Here is a 16053-nt window from a genome sequence, read left to right on the forward strand (position 1 = left end):
AGAGTTAACTTTTGTGTATGGGGATAGATAGGGGTCTTGTTTGAATCTTCTGCATGTGGTTAGCCAGTTTTCCCAGCACCATTTATTGAATACATTGTCCTCTTCCCAGTGGTGGGTGGTGGAGATTTTGTCGAAGATGAGTTGGTTGAGAAATTGAGCTTTTGTTTCTGGAATCTCAATTCTATTCCATTGATCTATATGCCTGTTCTTGTACCAATACCAAGCTGTTTTGATTATTGTAGCTTTATAGTAAAGTTTAAAGTCTGGTGGTGTGGTACCTCCTGCTTTTTTTTTTTTTTTTTGCTGAGGATTTTTCTGGCTATTCTTGGTCGTTTGTGTTTCCATATGAATTCCTGTATTGTTTTCTCTAGATCTGAGAAGAATGTTGCTGGTAATTTGATGGGTATTGCATTAAATCTGTAGATCACCTTAGGTAAGATGGACATCTTCACAATGTTGATTCTTCCAATCCATGAGCATGGGATATTTTTCCACTTGTTTGTGTCATCTTTGATTTCTTTGAGCAGTGTTTTGTAGTTTTCATTGTAAAGGTCTTTCACGTCTCTGGTTAGTAAGATGCCAGGGTATTTCATTTTTTTGTGGCTATTGTGAATGGGATTGTGCTTTTTATTTGGGTTTCTGTTTGTTTATTATTGGTGTAAAGAAATGTGATTGTCTTTTGTACATTTATTTTATATCCCGAGACTTTGCCCAAGTCACAAGGTCTTTTGGGTCTAGTTTTGAGTATTTTTTCATTTGATCTCTAAGTTGTTGTAAAAAGGAGGGTTTTTTTGTTGTTGTTGGATTTAAGGCTTTTGAACCATTTTGAGACCTTGGAGTTGATTTTTAAAAATTCCTTTAACTATTAATTCCCTTAAATCTTGTATTTTAATTTTATCTTTTTGGTCGTTATTATTTCATCTAGGGTCTATATTTGGGTATTTTTGTTTGGCTGGCTATATTTCTGGGCCTGGGGGATGTTCTTGTTTTCATAGGACATGGCAGTCTTTTCAATTACTTTTTTCCCCCATGAATAGAATATTTATAATGGACATAAGTTTTATTTAGGCATATATATTGGGTCTTAAGGAACTGAACAACTTGATCTGTTAATACTAGGGGCTCATCTAATAGTGGCTTTTTAATTTTTTATTTTATTTTAATAAGTGGGGCATTGACAAAACCAATATTTCTCTGTCCTAGAGGAAATTTTTTAGTGGGAACATTTTTGAGTCTGTATCAGGACTTCCAGAGGCAAAAGGGAATGCTTTAATGTCCCTTTTACATTGTTTTAATATTTTCTTAAAATTAGGATATAGAGTTTTGTGGCTTGGGATTCCTAATTTTTGAGTTTCTGATAGATTTATATCTCTTGTTTTTTAATCTATATTTTTATATATTTATTTTATATATTTTTGTATCTATATTTATATATTTATTTTTATATCTCTAGTTTCTTTGGGGATAAAATGGGGAGGAATATAGAATAGTGAACCCCAGGAATTTTTTTTTTTTTTTGAGGTTCAGATATTTTCTCTTTTTTATTTTCCATTTGGAGAGGAAACGTAGGAAGGGCTTTTAGAAGCCAACAGGTGGTGTAATCTCTTCTTTCAGGTGAAATAGAATGTTTATTATTTATGTATAATACTAGAATCTGACAAAGTCTGTTCTCAGCTGAGCTGAATTTCCACCAGAATACTGAGGGTTGGCAGATTGGTTCTCTAATCCATACAAAGCAACAAAACTTAATCATTTTTTTTTCTTAGTTTTGTAACCATCTTTCCAATTTTTTAACATTCACCTCAATGGACTATCTGGGAGAATTTCAAGGGAGTCTTCTCAACCTCCTTTCCTAGGTCTAGACTGTCTTTTTTCCATTCTCAGTTAACAGGTGAGTTGTCTGGTTTTTGAATTTTTAATGTGGTCAACCCCCTGTACTGGAAGTTTCTTGCATACATTAAGACTTGCTTCATCCATCTCTGGCCATTTACCTTGGGGGACAACGAAACCATGGATTGGGACTCTGAACTCACTTTGAATCTGAGATACATCTCAGTTACACACACTGAACCTCCAAGTACTTTCTCTGACCCCCAAGGCAGTATTTGTAGTCCTGATTTTCCTACCTTGACTCACGCATGAGGTTCCCAGGCCACCCCATGTGGTAACTGCTTTCTCAGCATCTCCTCTGCCAAGTCTTGGATAACAGTCTCAGGTCTAACTGCAGAGCAGCAGGAACCAGGAGCACCTGAGTGAGTCAGCAAAAACTGGGTAGGACACCGTGTCTCCCTCTGACAGGGGTCTGGTCCCTCAGTCCCAGGTATCCCAGAAGGGCCCCCAGAGTTGTGGGAGATGAGGACAACTCTCTTTAGTTTTTTCATTAGAACATGACATGGAGACTCAGAGATCAGTGGAGTGAAGTAATTTTTAAAATATCATTCTTGTAAAAATGGGTTGTCTCTCTGGTGCGTAGGCACACCAAGACAGTTATAGTGAGTGTATTTATATCTTAAAGTGTAAGTTTCTCTCTTGGTTTTTTACTGGCTGGGTATCATAGAGGTTATATTTTTTTTGGATGTCATCTAAATTACATGTTGGATTGGTTTAGAGAAGTCACCTATTTTATATATTACGTATTGATTGGGTAAAAAGTCACCTATTTTATATATATGATGTTATATGTGGGTCTCAGTTTGATTGGATCTCATCAATTTTTTAAAAGTCTGTCAAAAAGACATGAAGAACCAGGAAGTAAGACATTTAGACACTATTTTGAAAATAAATCACCATTTTGTTTTTTGCAATAGTACTTATCACCAACTGGCCTGCTTCATTTTTACTTGTTTACTTATTATCTGTCATCTCTACTAGAATATATTATAAGGACGGAGATTTTGTCTCTTCATTCAATACATTTTCCAAGTTTTTAGAACTATGTTTGAGCCATAATAAGCCCTCAATAAGTACTTCTTGAGTTAAAAGACATTTTTTTTTTTTTTGAGTTGGAATCTCACTCTGTCACCCAGACTGGAGTACAGTGGCTGCTCTCGGCCACCGCAGCCTCGACCTGCTGGGCTCCAGCGATCCTTCCACCTCAGCCTTCCAAGCAGCCGGAATTATAGGCATGTGCTACCACGCCCGGCTGATTTTTTTGGTTTATTGTAGAGATGAGGTCTTGCTGCCCAGGCGGGTCTCGAACCTGCGGGCTCAGGCAATCCACTCACCTCAGCCTCCCAAAGGCACGGGATTACAGGCTGAGCCACCGAACCCAGCTTAAAAGACATATTTTTGACACATTATGTGCCAGGCACTCTTCTGAGTAGTACTGGGGATTCATAGGTTAAAGAATGTAGCCTTTGCCTCAGGAGCTTACAGCCAGGTCAGCTGTACCTTCTTACATTACAGGTCATTTTCTTTGTTTTAAGACTGGGAGAAGTTCTGGGATTTCTCATAGTGATGAATTTCTTCAATGGTTCATACATATCACACATACCTCCTACTTGGTCTTTCACTTTTCATCTCCCCTGCTTTTTACTGCTCAGCATCTGATACACATATTTTTAGACAAAATTTGATTTTCCTAGGAATGTTTGAGGGAAAGTGACATTCATGTCTTTAGCAAATACACCTTGAGTGTCCATCCACTATGTGCTTACCACAGTGTCAGGTTCTGAGCGAAATGTGTGAGACGGACATAGCTTCGAATGTTTGAGGAATGTTTGAGGGAAAGTGACATTCATGTCTTTAGCAAATACACCTTGAGTGTCCATCCACTATGTGCTTACCACAGTGTCAGGTTCTGAGCGAAATGTGTGAGACGGACATAGCTTCATGCACCCACATCTCATGATGCCCATTATTTGGGGTAGAGATGGTTATGCAGTAACTGAATATTCAGAAGATAATTACTTAATTACAGTGTGATAAATTAGAAGAACAAGTTTAGAATGGTATCTATGATAGTAAACACAGAGGCACTGACTTAGATCAGGCCCTCTATTTCTACCAGTATCCTTTACAGGCTGATGTGCCTGTCTCCTTGCTGCTATGAGTGCTGCTATAGAGGCATAAACCTGAGGCCTCTGGAGTAGTGTTCTTGGTTGATCAAAGAAGCATCCTTGTCCAGAGACATCTGCAAGTTTATACTACCACCCCCAACAGGGCAGCCAACGACTGGCTGATAGAGCCCAGTGAAGAGGTGGTACAAAAGCCCAGCCCCATCACCCCAAGGTGACACAACTCTTCATAGTCTTTCTCATTACCCTCCAACCCTGGGAATCAAGCCATGGCCAAACCACTGAGATCCTATTATCTCAGCTCTTTGCCTGCCCTGCTTCCCTCATCCCTTTACAGGTGTCTTCTCAAGAGCGCTCCCTCCAGAAAAGCACTGAAAACCCTGTTTCAGGTTTTGCTTCTGCAACTTAAGAGCGGTCCCCAGGAAATCTTTCTTGAGAGCCTAGCATTTATGCTTGCATTGGAAACATGAGAAACAGTGAACAGGTTGAAAAATGGGAAATGAAGTATAGACAGGTGGGAGAGCATGTGAAAAGGGCTGCAATGAGAATAATTTGGAGTATTAGAAAATGAAAAAGCAAAAGGTTTTTTTATGTTATAAAATATCCTTTCAGGATCCAAGACCCTCAAAGGCCCAGAACCTCAGTGTTTTAAAAAGGGTGGACCCAAGACACTTAGACAACCTGCCCTTGGCTGGCTGAGTCTGTGGGTCATTTGCTATGTGGTAATGCTTCCATTATCTAGAAACACCTAAACTTACTAAATTCACATGACCTAAGAGACCACAATCCATGGGATTTTTCATTCCTATGGATAGTGATGTAAATTATTACAAGGAAATTGACCCTGAAATGTGTTTTTGTTTTTGTTTTACTTTCATATTTCCTTACTATAGTAGCTTAATTTGGATGATATGTTGCCTTGCATCATACAGCACTATACTTTTTGCTAAATTTACTCTTTTTCCATCATCTTCCCAGAGCCAGTCTCTTTATTAAGCCAGAATAGAGGGGACTTGGCTTTTTTTTTTTTTTTTTTGAGTTGGAGTCTCACTCTGTCACCCAGACTGGAGTGCAGTGGCTGCTCCCGGCCACTGCAGCCTCGACCTGCTGGGCTCCGGCGATCCTTCTGGCTCAGCCTTCCAGGTAGCTGGAACTACAGGTGTGCACTATCACCCCTGGCTAATTTTTGACTTATTGTAGAGATGACTTATTATCATTTCACCAAGTTGCCCAGGAGGGTCTTGAACCCGCAGACTCAGGCAATCCACTCACCTCAGCCTCCCAAAGTGCTGGGATTACAGGCTGAGCCACCAAGCCCAGCGGGACTTGGCTTTTTAAACTAATTACCATTGTAGTAATAATTGATTCAAGTAAGAACCATCAACGGATGCTAAAACTGGTAGATAAAAGTGTGATGAGGAACAAGATATTTTACATAGTCTCAAAGTATTTTTCCACAAATTAATTAATTACAAATGGAACGATATGTAATATTCCTAAATTTTAACTTGATTATTGCCTTCCTTTCAGTCATTAGAAGCAGAATTGAGGAAACTTCAAAACTCTATTCAAGAAAGCACACAGTCATTTGATGAACATTTGAAGAGACTCTTTGAAAGACGAGTGAAGGCAGAGATGGTTGTCAACCAGGTAAATCAAAGTTTTACTTATGTGACTTTTTTAAAGGAGTCTTCAGGGGACTTCCATAGTTCTTAGGATAAAGACCAACACCCTTACCAAGTGCCAATGTCCTGAATTCTCTGGACCTTGGGTCCTTCTCTAGCTTCATCTTGTGTCACTCTCCCCTTTACTTGCCACACTTCCTTTTTGGTGACTCAAACACACCCAGTACCCTCTTTCCTCATGACTGGACTGTATCTGTCCTTCAGATCTCAGCTTAAAAGTCAATTCCTCAGACTAGATTATATCTTCCTATTATATGCTCTGTTATTTTTTTCTTTCTACCACTTATTGAAGCTGAATTTTAACTTTTATTATATTCTTTTTTAATGCTTTCAAGACTATAAGCTCCATGAGAGTAGTCACTAAGTCTGTCTTTTTCATACCTATCTCCAATGAGTTGCAAAGGTAACAGCACATGTTGAATGAAAGAAAAATCCTTATATCCCAAAATATCATATGAAAAACTTACCTTAAATTTACCCAACACTAGGAATACAAATGAAGTATGCAGTAACTAGAAAAAAGAAGATGAAGGAGTGATGCCTTTAAATTTTGAGGAAAAATTATTTCTATCATTGGATTCTATAGCCAGCCAAACTATCAATTGAGTTTAAGAGAAGAATAATAATATTTTGAGAAATTCAAGGTCTCCAAAATTTACATGAACTCATTCATAGAGAGCTATTAGGGGAAATGTCTCACTAAAGCCAGAAGATTAATGAGAAAAGATGATGGAGCACTGGTGAGATGTGAAAAGAATCTGCAGGGGGATGGCTATATACTCAGGATCCTAAAAGGAATGGAACACTGAAAAGGTTACATTTAACAGAGTTTAATAAAGGGACTTTTTTCAGGGGTATGGACAGGGTTAAGGGAAGCAGCAAGGATTGATAAACTTATTAAGATTGGAAACAATGGGAGACCAGTACCATTTCTAGAGCTAAAAAGGCAAAAGAAGAGAGCCATTCCTAGAACCCAGCAAGACCTGTAGCCATGGGAGAGAAGTGATTCTTGAGTTGTGGCCAGATAAAACACAAATCACTGATGCAGCATGAAGAGATATATGTATATAGAGGGAACAAGGGAGAATGCATGCCCCAGCACTAGTCATAATAGCAGCACTGCTCAAAATAGCCAAAAGGTGGAAACAATACTAATATCCAACAGCTCTAAATGAATAAATAAAATATAGTTTATCCATACAATAAAATATTATTCAGCAATAAAAAGAAATGAAGTGCTAATACATTCTAAAACATAGATGAACCTTGAAAACATACTAATTCAAAGAAGCCGTTACAAAAGACCACTAATTGTATGATTCCATTTATATGAAATGTTCAGAATAGGCAAATTTCTATAGACAGAGTTTCTACAGACAGAAATTAGGTAAATGATTGTTTTGGAGGGGAGGAGGAGGTGAAGGGAGTTGGGGTGGGGAATAGGAAATGACTTTTCAGAGTGATAAAATGTTCTGTAATTTATTGTAGTGATGGTTACACAACTCTGAATATACTAAAAACATTGAATTATAACCATAAATGGTGTGTTATATGGTACAAAAATTATATCTCAATAAAACTGTTATTTAAAAATAAGATATGATTAGAACATCTTGTTATACAAGATATTGAGAAAACTATTAGACCACTGGGTACTATCAAAAGGAACCAGGAGCTAACTTAAACATTTCTCCTAAATGAGACAATTTAAGATTTAAAGATAATAATAATTTCAATTAATTGAAATCCATAAAATATGTTTGCATTCATGAATTTGAGATATTTTAAAAATAAAAATGCCAATTGGTCACCTTCAGAGGACAACAACAAATTTATCTAAACAACGGATAAAGAGAAAACATCAGGTATGTATTTTACCTTTCCTATTTGAACTGCATCACTAAGTAACCAAATAGTAGATAAGGAGTAGCATCTTTTACTAAGATTATTTCAATTAATAAGTAAAAGGAACCAAATGTGGTGGATCATATCTATAATCCCAGCACTTTGAGAGGCTGAGATGGGAGGACTGCTTGAGCCCAAATGTTTGACACCAGCCTGAGCAACATAGTGAGACCTCCTCTCTTCCTCTCTACAAAAAAAATCAAAAACTTAGGTGAGCATGGTGGCACATACCCGTAGTCCCAGCTACTTGGGGCTGAGGCAGAAGGTTACCTGAGCACAGGAAGTCAAGAGTAAGTGAGCCATGATTGCACTCCAGTTTGCGTGACAGAGTGAGACCTCAACTTAAAAAAAAATACACCCTTATGGAAATTGGAACTGGCAACCAATTCCTGATCAAAACCCTAAGTGCCCATACCATAAGAAATAAGATAGACAAGTGGGACCTCATCAAACTGACAAGCTTCTGCAAAGCAAAAGAAACCATCAAGACAGCAGGGAGACGCCCACAGAATGGGAAAATATATTTGCCAACTGTATATCTGACAAAGACCTAACATCTAGAATCTACAAGGAACCCAAATGTGCCGAAAGGAAAAAAACAAACAGCATATTAAAAAGTGGGCAAAAGACATAACTAGATACTTCTCAAAAGAAGATATTCAAGCAGCCAACAGACACTTGAAAAAGGGCTCAGCCTCACTCATCATCAGAGAAATGCAAATCAAAACCACATTGATCAGCCGGGCGTGGTAGCGCATGCCTATAATTCTGGATCGTTGGAACCCAGCAGGTCGAGGCTGTGGTGGCCGGGAGCGGCCACTGCACTCCAGTCTGGGCAACAGGGTGAGACTCCAACTCAAAAAAAAACAAACAAAAACAAAACCACATTGAAATACCACTTAACCCCAGTAAGAATGGCCATCATTAATAAAACAAACAGCAACAGATGCTGACGAGGATGTGACGAGGATGCAGAGAAAAAGGAACACTTCTCTACACTGCTGGTAGGAATGCAAACTAGTGCAACTACCTTGGAAGACAGTGTGGCGATTTCTGAAAGAACTAGAAATTGACCTTATATATGACCCAGCAATTCCCCTATTGGGAATATACCCTGAGGAACTCAAATCATTCTACAAAAAAGATACCTGCACATGCATGTTTGTTGCAGCTGTATTCACAGTAGCAAAAACATAGAACCAACCATGCTGCCCATCGATTGGACTGGATAAAAAAAAAGTAGTACATATACACAGTGGAATATTGTGCAGTCATAAAGAAAGACAAACATATGGACTTTGCAGCAACTTGGATGGATTTAGAGTCGATCATACTCAGTGATCTATCACAGAAACAAAGAACTGAGTAACATATGTCCTCACTCATAAGCGGACCTTGAACAATTATCGTAATACTATAAGAAAGGGATTGGCAATAGTGGGAAACTACCAGGGGAGGGAGGGTGGGATTGGAAGTTGAGGGAACCTGCCAGGGGAAGGAGGGGCACAGCTCATCAACAAGGGTACCTGCATAATGAACATTTGTATACTTAATCCTGAATTGTGCCCCACATCTTTAAAATGAATGAGAGAATGAATGAATAGTAAACAACAACACCACCAACAACAAAAAACCCAGATGTTTGCAAGAAAACTAGAAATAGAGTATCAACATTTTGCATCTCTCAATGTCAAAGACCACAATACCACCAGTGGTCTTACTAAGAGGATCAAACCTAGTTCTTATCAGGCCTCTAGACCCAGCTGCCAATTTTCAGAAAATACAAAGCATGTAAGAGCCAGATGAACTACCCTATGAGTACATAAGCAGAAAAGCTAGACCAGGTGAAACTACAGAAACTGTTGATAACTACAAATACATCATGAGGAAAAGAAAGAAATGAAAGGGAGCGTGAAGATAAGAGATTTAAAAGGCATGACAATTTTTTAGTGAATAAGTTATAGTGCCTAGGTTTCTGTCTTATTCAGTTTTGTGTTGCTATAAGGAACAAAGGGCTGCATTATTTGTAAAGAAGTTTATTTGGCTCACAATTCTGCTGGCTGGAAGGTTCAGGATTAGGCAACTGATGTGGGCCTCAGGCTGCCTTCACTATGGTGAAAGATGAAGGGGAGCTGGCATGTGCAGAGACCATGTGGCAAGAGAGGAAGCAAGAGAGGGAGGGGAGCTAGGTGCCAGACTCTTCAGCAACCAGCTCTCATGGAAACTAATAGAGCATGGCCTCACTCACCCTCTGACCCGAGGGAGGATATTAATCTATTAATGAGGGGTCTACCCCTTGACCCATACACTTCGCATTATGTCTCCCTCCAATGTTGAGGATCAAATTTCAACATGAGGTTTGGAGGGAACAATGTCCAAATCATAGCATATACATATTTGGGTAATAAAACTACAAAGAAATACCAGGAAGTCATTACTATAAAAGTCAGGACAGTGGTTACTACTGGGGCTGAGCTTTTGACAAGGATACATGGTAGGAGCTTCTAAACTAAAGTGGCAAAGTTTTATTTCTTGAATTGAGTGATGATAACAAGGGTGTTTGCCTTTATAATAACTAAAACTATATTTTTGTATTATGTATTTTTTTGTAAATGCATTTTACCTTACAACGAAATGATGAAAAAGGTAAAATATCTAAATAGTCTTTGCAATAACCTATATCCCCTTTTTCTTTAAAATTTATCTTACTTGTATGTCCTAAATTTGTTTTATTAGTGTCAAGTCTATGACTGTCAATAGAAAATTCCTTCTCAGGTAGGAGTATTGATCATCTCTCTCCCCCACCCACCTTTTTTTAAAAAATATTTCTGCAGGAGGAATTGAAAATAAATAACCTTGTTTTTTCTTTACTGTTGGATGAAGAATTAAGCACCAGAGAAAAATTCCTGAACAATTACCTTACAAGAAAACAGCAGGAGAAAGTAAGAATAGTGTCTTATATTTGAGTGCAAACATTTCCTGACAAACATTCTCCTTGTTTAAGTGTCTAGACTCTTCCTTCCTTTCTTCCACCTTTCCTACCCAGCCAAGTATTCCCTTAGCTCCCTGTCTGGCACTCTTCTCCAGGGCCAGGTGAAACTACTCATTTTAATCTGTTAATAAATATATGATTCTGCGTCTGCCGTTATTTAATGAAAAGAACCATGTAGCTTTCATGTGACATGAGGTTTATAAAATAAGACTATATAACTTCATAGTTGAAATCACCAGCTTTTAACTCCTGACAACTGGCTGCAGGACCTTGGACAAGGCCTATAACCTTTTAAGCTGCTTACAAGAGAATGTTGTTCTCTTCGGACTGCATGACACTCTAAGTTTTACTAAATATGTGAGCAATGGATTCATTTATAGAATGCAAAAATGTTTTATATGAAAAACTCTAAATAGGGACATGAATAGATATGGTTTATTAAAAAGACAATGAATATAAAATGTTTATAACAAAAAATGTCAACATATGCAAGCTTTCATTATTAGTAGTAATAAAGGACATTTATGAATGCATGGCTTGTATAATAAATGACATATGAACGTATTATTTTCCTAAGAGTCTGTTAAACAACACAAGCAAAGAATATTCTTTTTTAAATTTTTTTCTCTTTTTTTGCAAAGCATATTCTAAACCCAACCCTACTCATAACAACTCTGCAGTGTACTAGTTTTCTTTCACAGATAAGACCATCTCAAAGAGGCTGGGTAACAGGCCTCCATCAACCATTAGCATATAACAGGGCAGGAATTGGAACTGTGAAAATAAATGAAGACCTTCTAAATGGGAATAAGCAGAGCTATTTATTCAGAGTTTGGCATAGCAAGGGAATCAGCCAACATCACTTTTGTCTGGCAGAGACTCAGAGGCAGAAAGGAGTGGGAAAGCTTTACAGTGTAAAAAAGGGAGGGCTTCAGGTACAAACTGATTGCAAGTTGTTGGCATGAGAAAGCTGGAAGCAAACCAATTAGAAGCAGGACAACCTACATGATTAGTTTGTTGGACATGTGTGGCTTTCTCTGGATAGTTCTATGTTGGAAATGGGGACAAAAATGAAAGAAGCTGACAGGTATTAATAAAGCCCTGACAGTTTGAGGTCAGTCCCTACATAGGATGGTGACTGTGGAAGTTTTGGGTCAGAGTCCTATCATTATATAATGTCTGACCCTTGTCTGTTTGTATATTCAGCCCCCCCAAACCCAGGTCCATGTACACTGCATGACTCCCAAGCCTGTGCACTTTCATCATCCACACTGCTCTGCCAAGAATGTAGTGTGTGCCATAGACACTTATTCACACATAGAGCTGGCTATACTTCGAGGATTGGATGTTGGTTCTTTCAAAGTTCCCAACTGGTTTACTTTCTTCTATGAATGTTATCTCTAATAGATACTTCTCTGACACATTTATCTTGTATTAGGAAATTCCTTGTTCTTTTTAGTATCACCAATATTTTTGTTTATGCTGAAAAGTCTCCAGTTCAATGAACTATTCCTAATGTTATTATAGAGCCAGACTTCAGAAGCTATCCGGAAATCTAGAGAAGACTTCGATATGTACAAGGAGCACTATGACAACTTACTGGCAGAAGACAAAGTGAGAGTCATTGTCTTACCAACTCAGCAATGCAGTCGAGTTTTTGCTGCCTGGATTCATGGATGGCTAAAGGGGATATAATTTAATGTCTTCACAGATTTTTCTCCTACTTTTATTCTTAGATAGGGGTGAAATTCATTCTGTGCCATTATATATTTCTGAAAATCTATGTTTAAAATGAATTTTTATAAACTTCTCTGATTTAGGTTTCTTCTGTACAAAAACTAGGGAGATCATCTAGCCTTCAGGGTTTTTCATACTTCAGCTTGAAGAGCCTATTAGTTGGTTATGAAATCAATTTTGTAGGCTATGACCAGCAGTTTTTTTTTTTTTTTAATGGAAAAGAATAGGAGGGAATAGTGAAGGAAGACAGGTTGGAACAGAAGAGAAAGGCAAATAATAGATTAGAATAAGTTGCATGCTTTGTGGATAAATATTATTTTTGGAAACTTCTATTATGAGTGGTTTCTAAGACTTCTTTACATGAAAAAACACTTTTAATACACTAAGGTGCTTTCTACTCAAAACAAATCTTTGAGAAATCTTTGCACAGTGATTGGTCAACCTGTAACAACTCTATAAACTAATTTTTCACAGATTTTAAAAATCAAAGTGATACAACCTGTGTTTTTGAAGAGTATTGTCAACAAATAAAAGGTTTCTGAGCAAAGTTGTAATCCCCGAAATGATGTGTTTGTACTTAGGTTATGGATCGCAGCTTTAAAAAAGAATTTTCTGAACTCTCCAGTCATCAAGTGGATATGCTCTATAAACTTTTTAAACGCCGACCAAGGTTTGTTTCTCCTTTGCTATTATGTTTCTGAGGAAAGTTTGAAAATGGAGAGGAGTGATACAGCTTTTTTCTCCTCCCGATTAGATGGAAACATTGAGTTTAACATATTTTAAGTGGAGATGTTTAAGTGTTTTGATCATAATTCAGTATTTTTTAAAGATTATGCCTGTATCTTAAGGTAGGAAAAAAAGAATAATTATTTCTTTTCATTATTTAAAAATAGTCAAGTATCTATGTAACCATAGTGCCATTATATGTTCTACTCTATACATAAAAGTGGTCTCTAAAGTCACAGATGGCATAGGGATTTATAAACAGTTTTTTCCTAGGTGTGTTGCAAAAAATATGAGTGCCTTGTGGTTTGAATTGAAACTACATGTAATGGACTTATAAGACTAAATGAGTTGGAGAAAATACTAGGTTTTTTAAAAAGTTAGTCTTCACAGATTTTTCTCCTACTTTCTTTACTGAATAACTTATTGGTCTTTGAATCTCTCCAACCATAAGGCATACAGTAAGAAGTGTTTTTCAAACTTATTTAACCACAAATCATCTTTCCTCAGAATATCTTATGTGATTGTACTCAAGACAAAGTTTGACAAATGCTATATAAATGGTTGAAAACAACCATTTCAAAAGAGTTCTAAAATATCTGATTTTTTAAAAATTGAGAGTAGTATTAGAATTACATTTCACTGATTTCCACTATTATAAATTAAGGTTTTCATAACTTTCAATCAAAATTAGAAATCATGGACTTTGTCACAAAGGTGAAGGCTAAATTATGTCTAAGATACAAACTTTGATGCAACATAAGGCATTTAGCCTATAATATGCCTCATGTTTTGCTTTGCCTATTTTGAAAGGAGCCAATTGTTATAAGCTCAAGTATAAACCTTTTCTTGTGAAGAAATAAGTGATACCTTGTACATATTGGGAAACAGCTTAAGGAAAATCAGAAGCTTTCTTGTCAGACGGAATTAGCTTTAAATCCTAATTTCATCACCTGTCAGATCTTTGACCACGAGCTTCTCTCAAAGCCTGACTTTTCTCATCTAGAGAACAGGGACAATAATACAGAGCCAACCTCACAGGGTACTATAAAACATGTTGAAAATGAGTGCACAAGTCTTTGTAACCTTCCCTTCCCAGCTATAGCCTAGGGGGACAAAACTGATCTATTAATGTAGATATAAAGAGGAGCTTCTCCAATTTCACATACATCTAAACACACTACAGGCTATTTACCTACAAACAAAGGTTACCAGTAAAGGATGTGCAAGACAGAGCTAGGGAACACCCACACTTCTGGGTATTTATTTCCCTGCTTATAGTACACAGAAAGGAAATGTGTCCTAGCATAGACGCAGTTGTCTATCACTGCCAACAACAGTTAAGAACATCTATAGTCCGGCCAGGGTCTGGTCTGCAAATCTATAGAGCGTGGAAAAAGGATAAAGTGGGGTGCTTTTATCTGTATCCACTCATGAGCCCTCACATGCCAAAGGAAAGAGTCATACAATGTGTCATGCTTATGCTAATGGTTTAGTTATTTAACACTGATGTTTTGTGAGAATGTGAAATGCTAACAGACTTTTCTTGGTAATATCAGGATTCCCAAACAGAAAACACACTCAGATACAACAAGTATTGTCCCTTTTGGAGAACGACCAGGATCTGGCAAGCTGAATAAGGACACCATTGCCCAGTTAATGAAAGCCATGGATGAGTTGGACAACATTAATAACATGCCAGAAGGCTTAGATCCCTCGGTCTGGGAACATTTCTGCATAACCAGACGAGCAAAAGTGGAAAATGAACAAAAAGTATATACCATTTTAATTTAATTTAATTTTTAGTGTCCTAGTATCAAATGTGTGGTTTGCACTGGTCAGTGCATAAAAGCAAAAAACTAATTATTTAGGTTTTCCTGCTAGGGTAGTGGTTGGTATAATAGTAATAATAAAGTAATGAAATAATATATTATCCTTGGTGCTCCTGAAGGCTAAGTATAGGCCTCTGCTTGTAGACTGGTGCTGTCCAAAATAATGACCACTAGCCACATGTGGTAGTCTTCACTTGAAATAAATGTGATCAATCCTACTTTAAATGTGTTATGCCAGGAGCCACAATCACTAGTAAAAGTAAGGTTAAAGGGACCTGAAAACAGGAAAAACGCCGGCTAGGAGCAAGGCCCCAGTAAGAAGCGGCCATGACGGAGGCAAAGTCCCATGGATCCTGTTGGCGGACCTTCCCTAACTTTGAAGGATTGCATGCGTAGGCTTGAAAATATTCCCTCTTTAATTGAGATAATAGATGCGCAAATGGACGATGGCATTTGACAGCAAAAATTATACATAGGCAGAATGGAGGTGAGATTGCAGCAAAAAGGGTGCCCCTTAGAATGTGCAAGGATGTGGAATTAGCAATAAACCTATGTATAAAAATGTAAAAAGGGCTCAACAGCAAAAAATTTCCCCCCTGAAGGGACAAGGGAATGCAAATTTTGCAACCTTTAGCTAAAAAGGAAAAACAAGTACTTCCTCACACCCTTTATAAGTAACAACATTGACAGTTGTGTTGATGAGGGAGTGAGAAACTGAGACAGAGTATCTCCACAAACAGGTGTTTTTGGGAAAAACAAGTCACAGACATGCCTTTTGATTTAAGAAATATTATAGTTTAATTAGAAAGAAGGTTAAAATTAAAGTAAGGATTAGAATTAAATAGATAGCAGTTATAATTAAAAGATAAATGTTTATTATAGATGTAGGTATTAGTTAAATATAAGGAATAGGAAATAATTAAGTTTTAAGGTAAACTTAAAATTATATACACTTAATGTAGGTTTAAAATTAAATATATTTAGGATTAGAAGTAAGATTAGTTTCATATATAAGTGTAGATTTAGACATGTTTCATTTAGAAATATAAAATGTAAAATAGTGATAAGCAAATAGCAAGTAATATAGAGAGGCAATTAGAATTAAGAAAGTTAAATTTTTAAATTAATAGTATTAAGAATTCGTAGTAGGTAAGATAAGGGTG

The 16053-nt window shown here is 37.2% G+C and overlaps 1 protein-coding gene across 1 annotated transcript in view; it reads left to right on the forward strand.

The window, feature by feature from the left end:
- The window catches only part of CFAP43 (cilia and flagella associated protein 43), a 136255-nt gene that overhangs the window by 104197 nt on the left and 16005 nt on the right, over nucleotides 1-16053 (forward strand). The window contains exons 28-32 of the mRNA XM_008061089.2: nucleotides 5547-5666; nucleotides 10441-10548; nucleotides 12126-12212; nucleotides 12917-13005; nucleotides 14618-14831. Coding sequence (XP_008059280.1) covers nucleotides 5547-5666; nucleotides 10441-10548; nucleotides 12126-12212; nucleotides 12917-13005; nucleotides 14618-14831 — 618 coding nt within the window. The remainder of the gene's footprint in view (nucleotides 1-5546; nucleotides 5667-10440; nucleotides 10549-12125; nucleotides 12213-12916; nucleotides 13006-14617; nucleotides 14832-16053) is intronic.

This window comes from Carlito syrichta, unplaced genomic scaffold (assembly GCF_000164805.1).
Source record: "Carlito syrichta isolate Samal-C Ts95f unplaced genomic scaffold, Tarsius_syrichta-2.0.1 Scaffold305070, whole genome shotgun sequence".
Taxonomy (NCBI): Eukaryota; Metazoa; Chordata; class Mammalia; order Primates; family Tarsiidae; genus Carlito; species Carlito syrichta.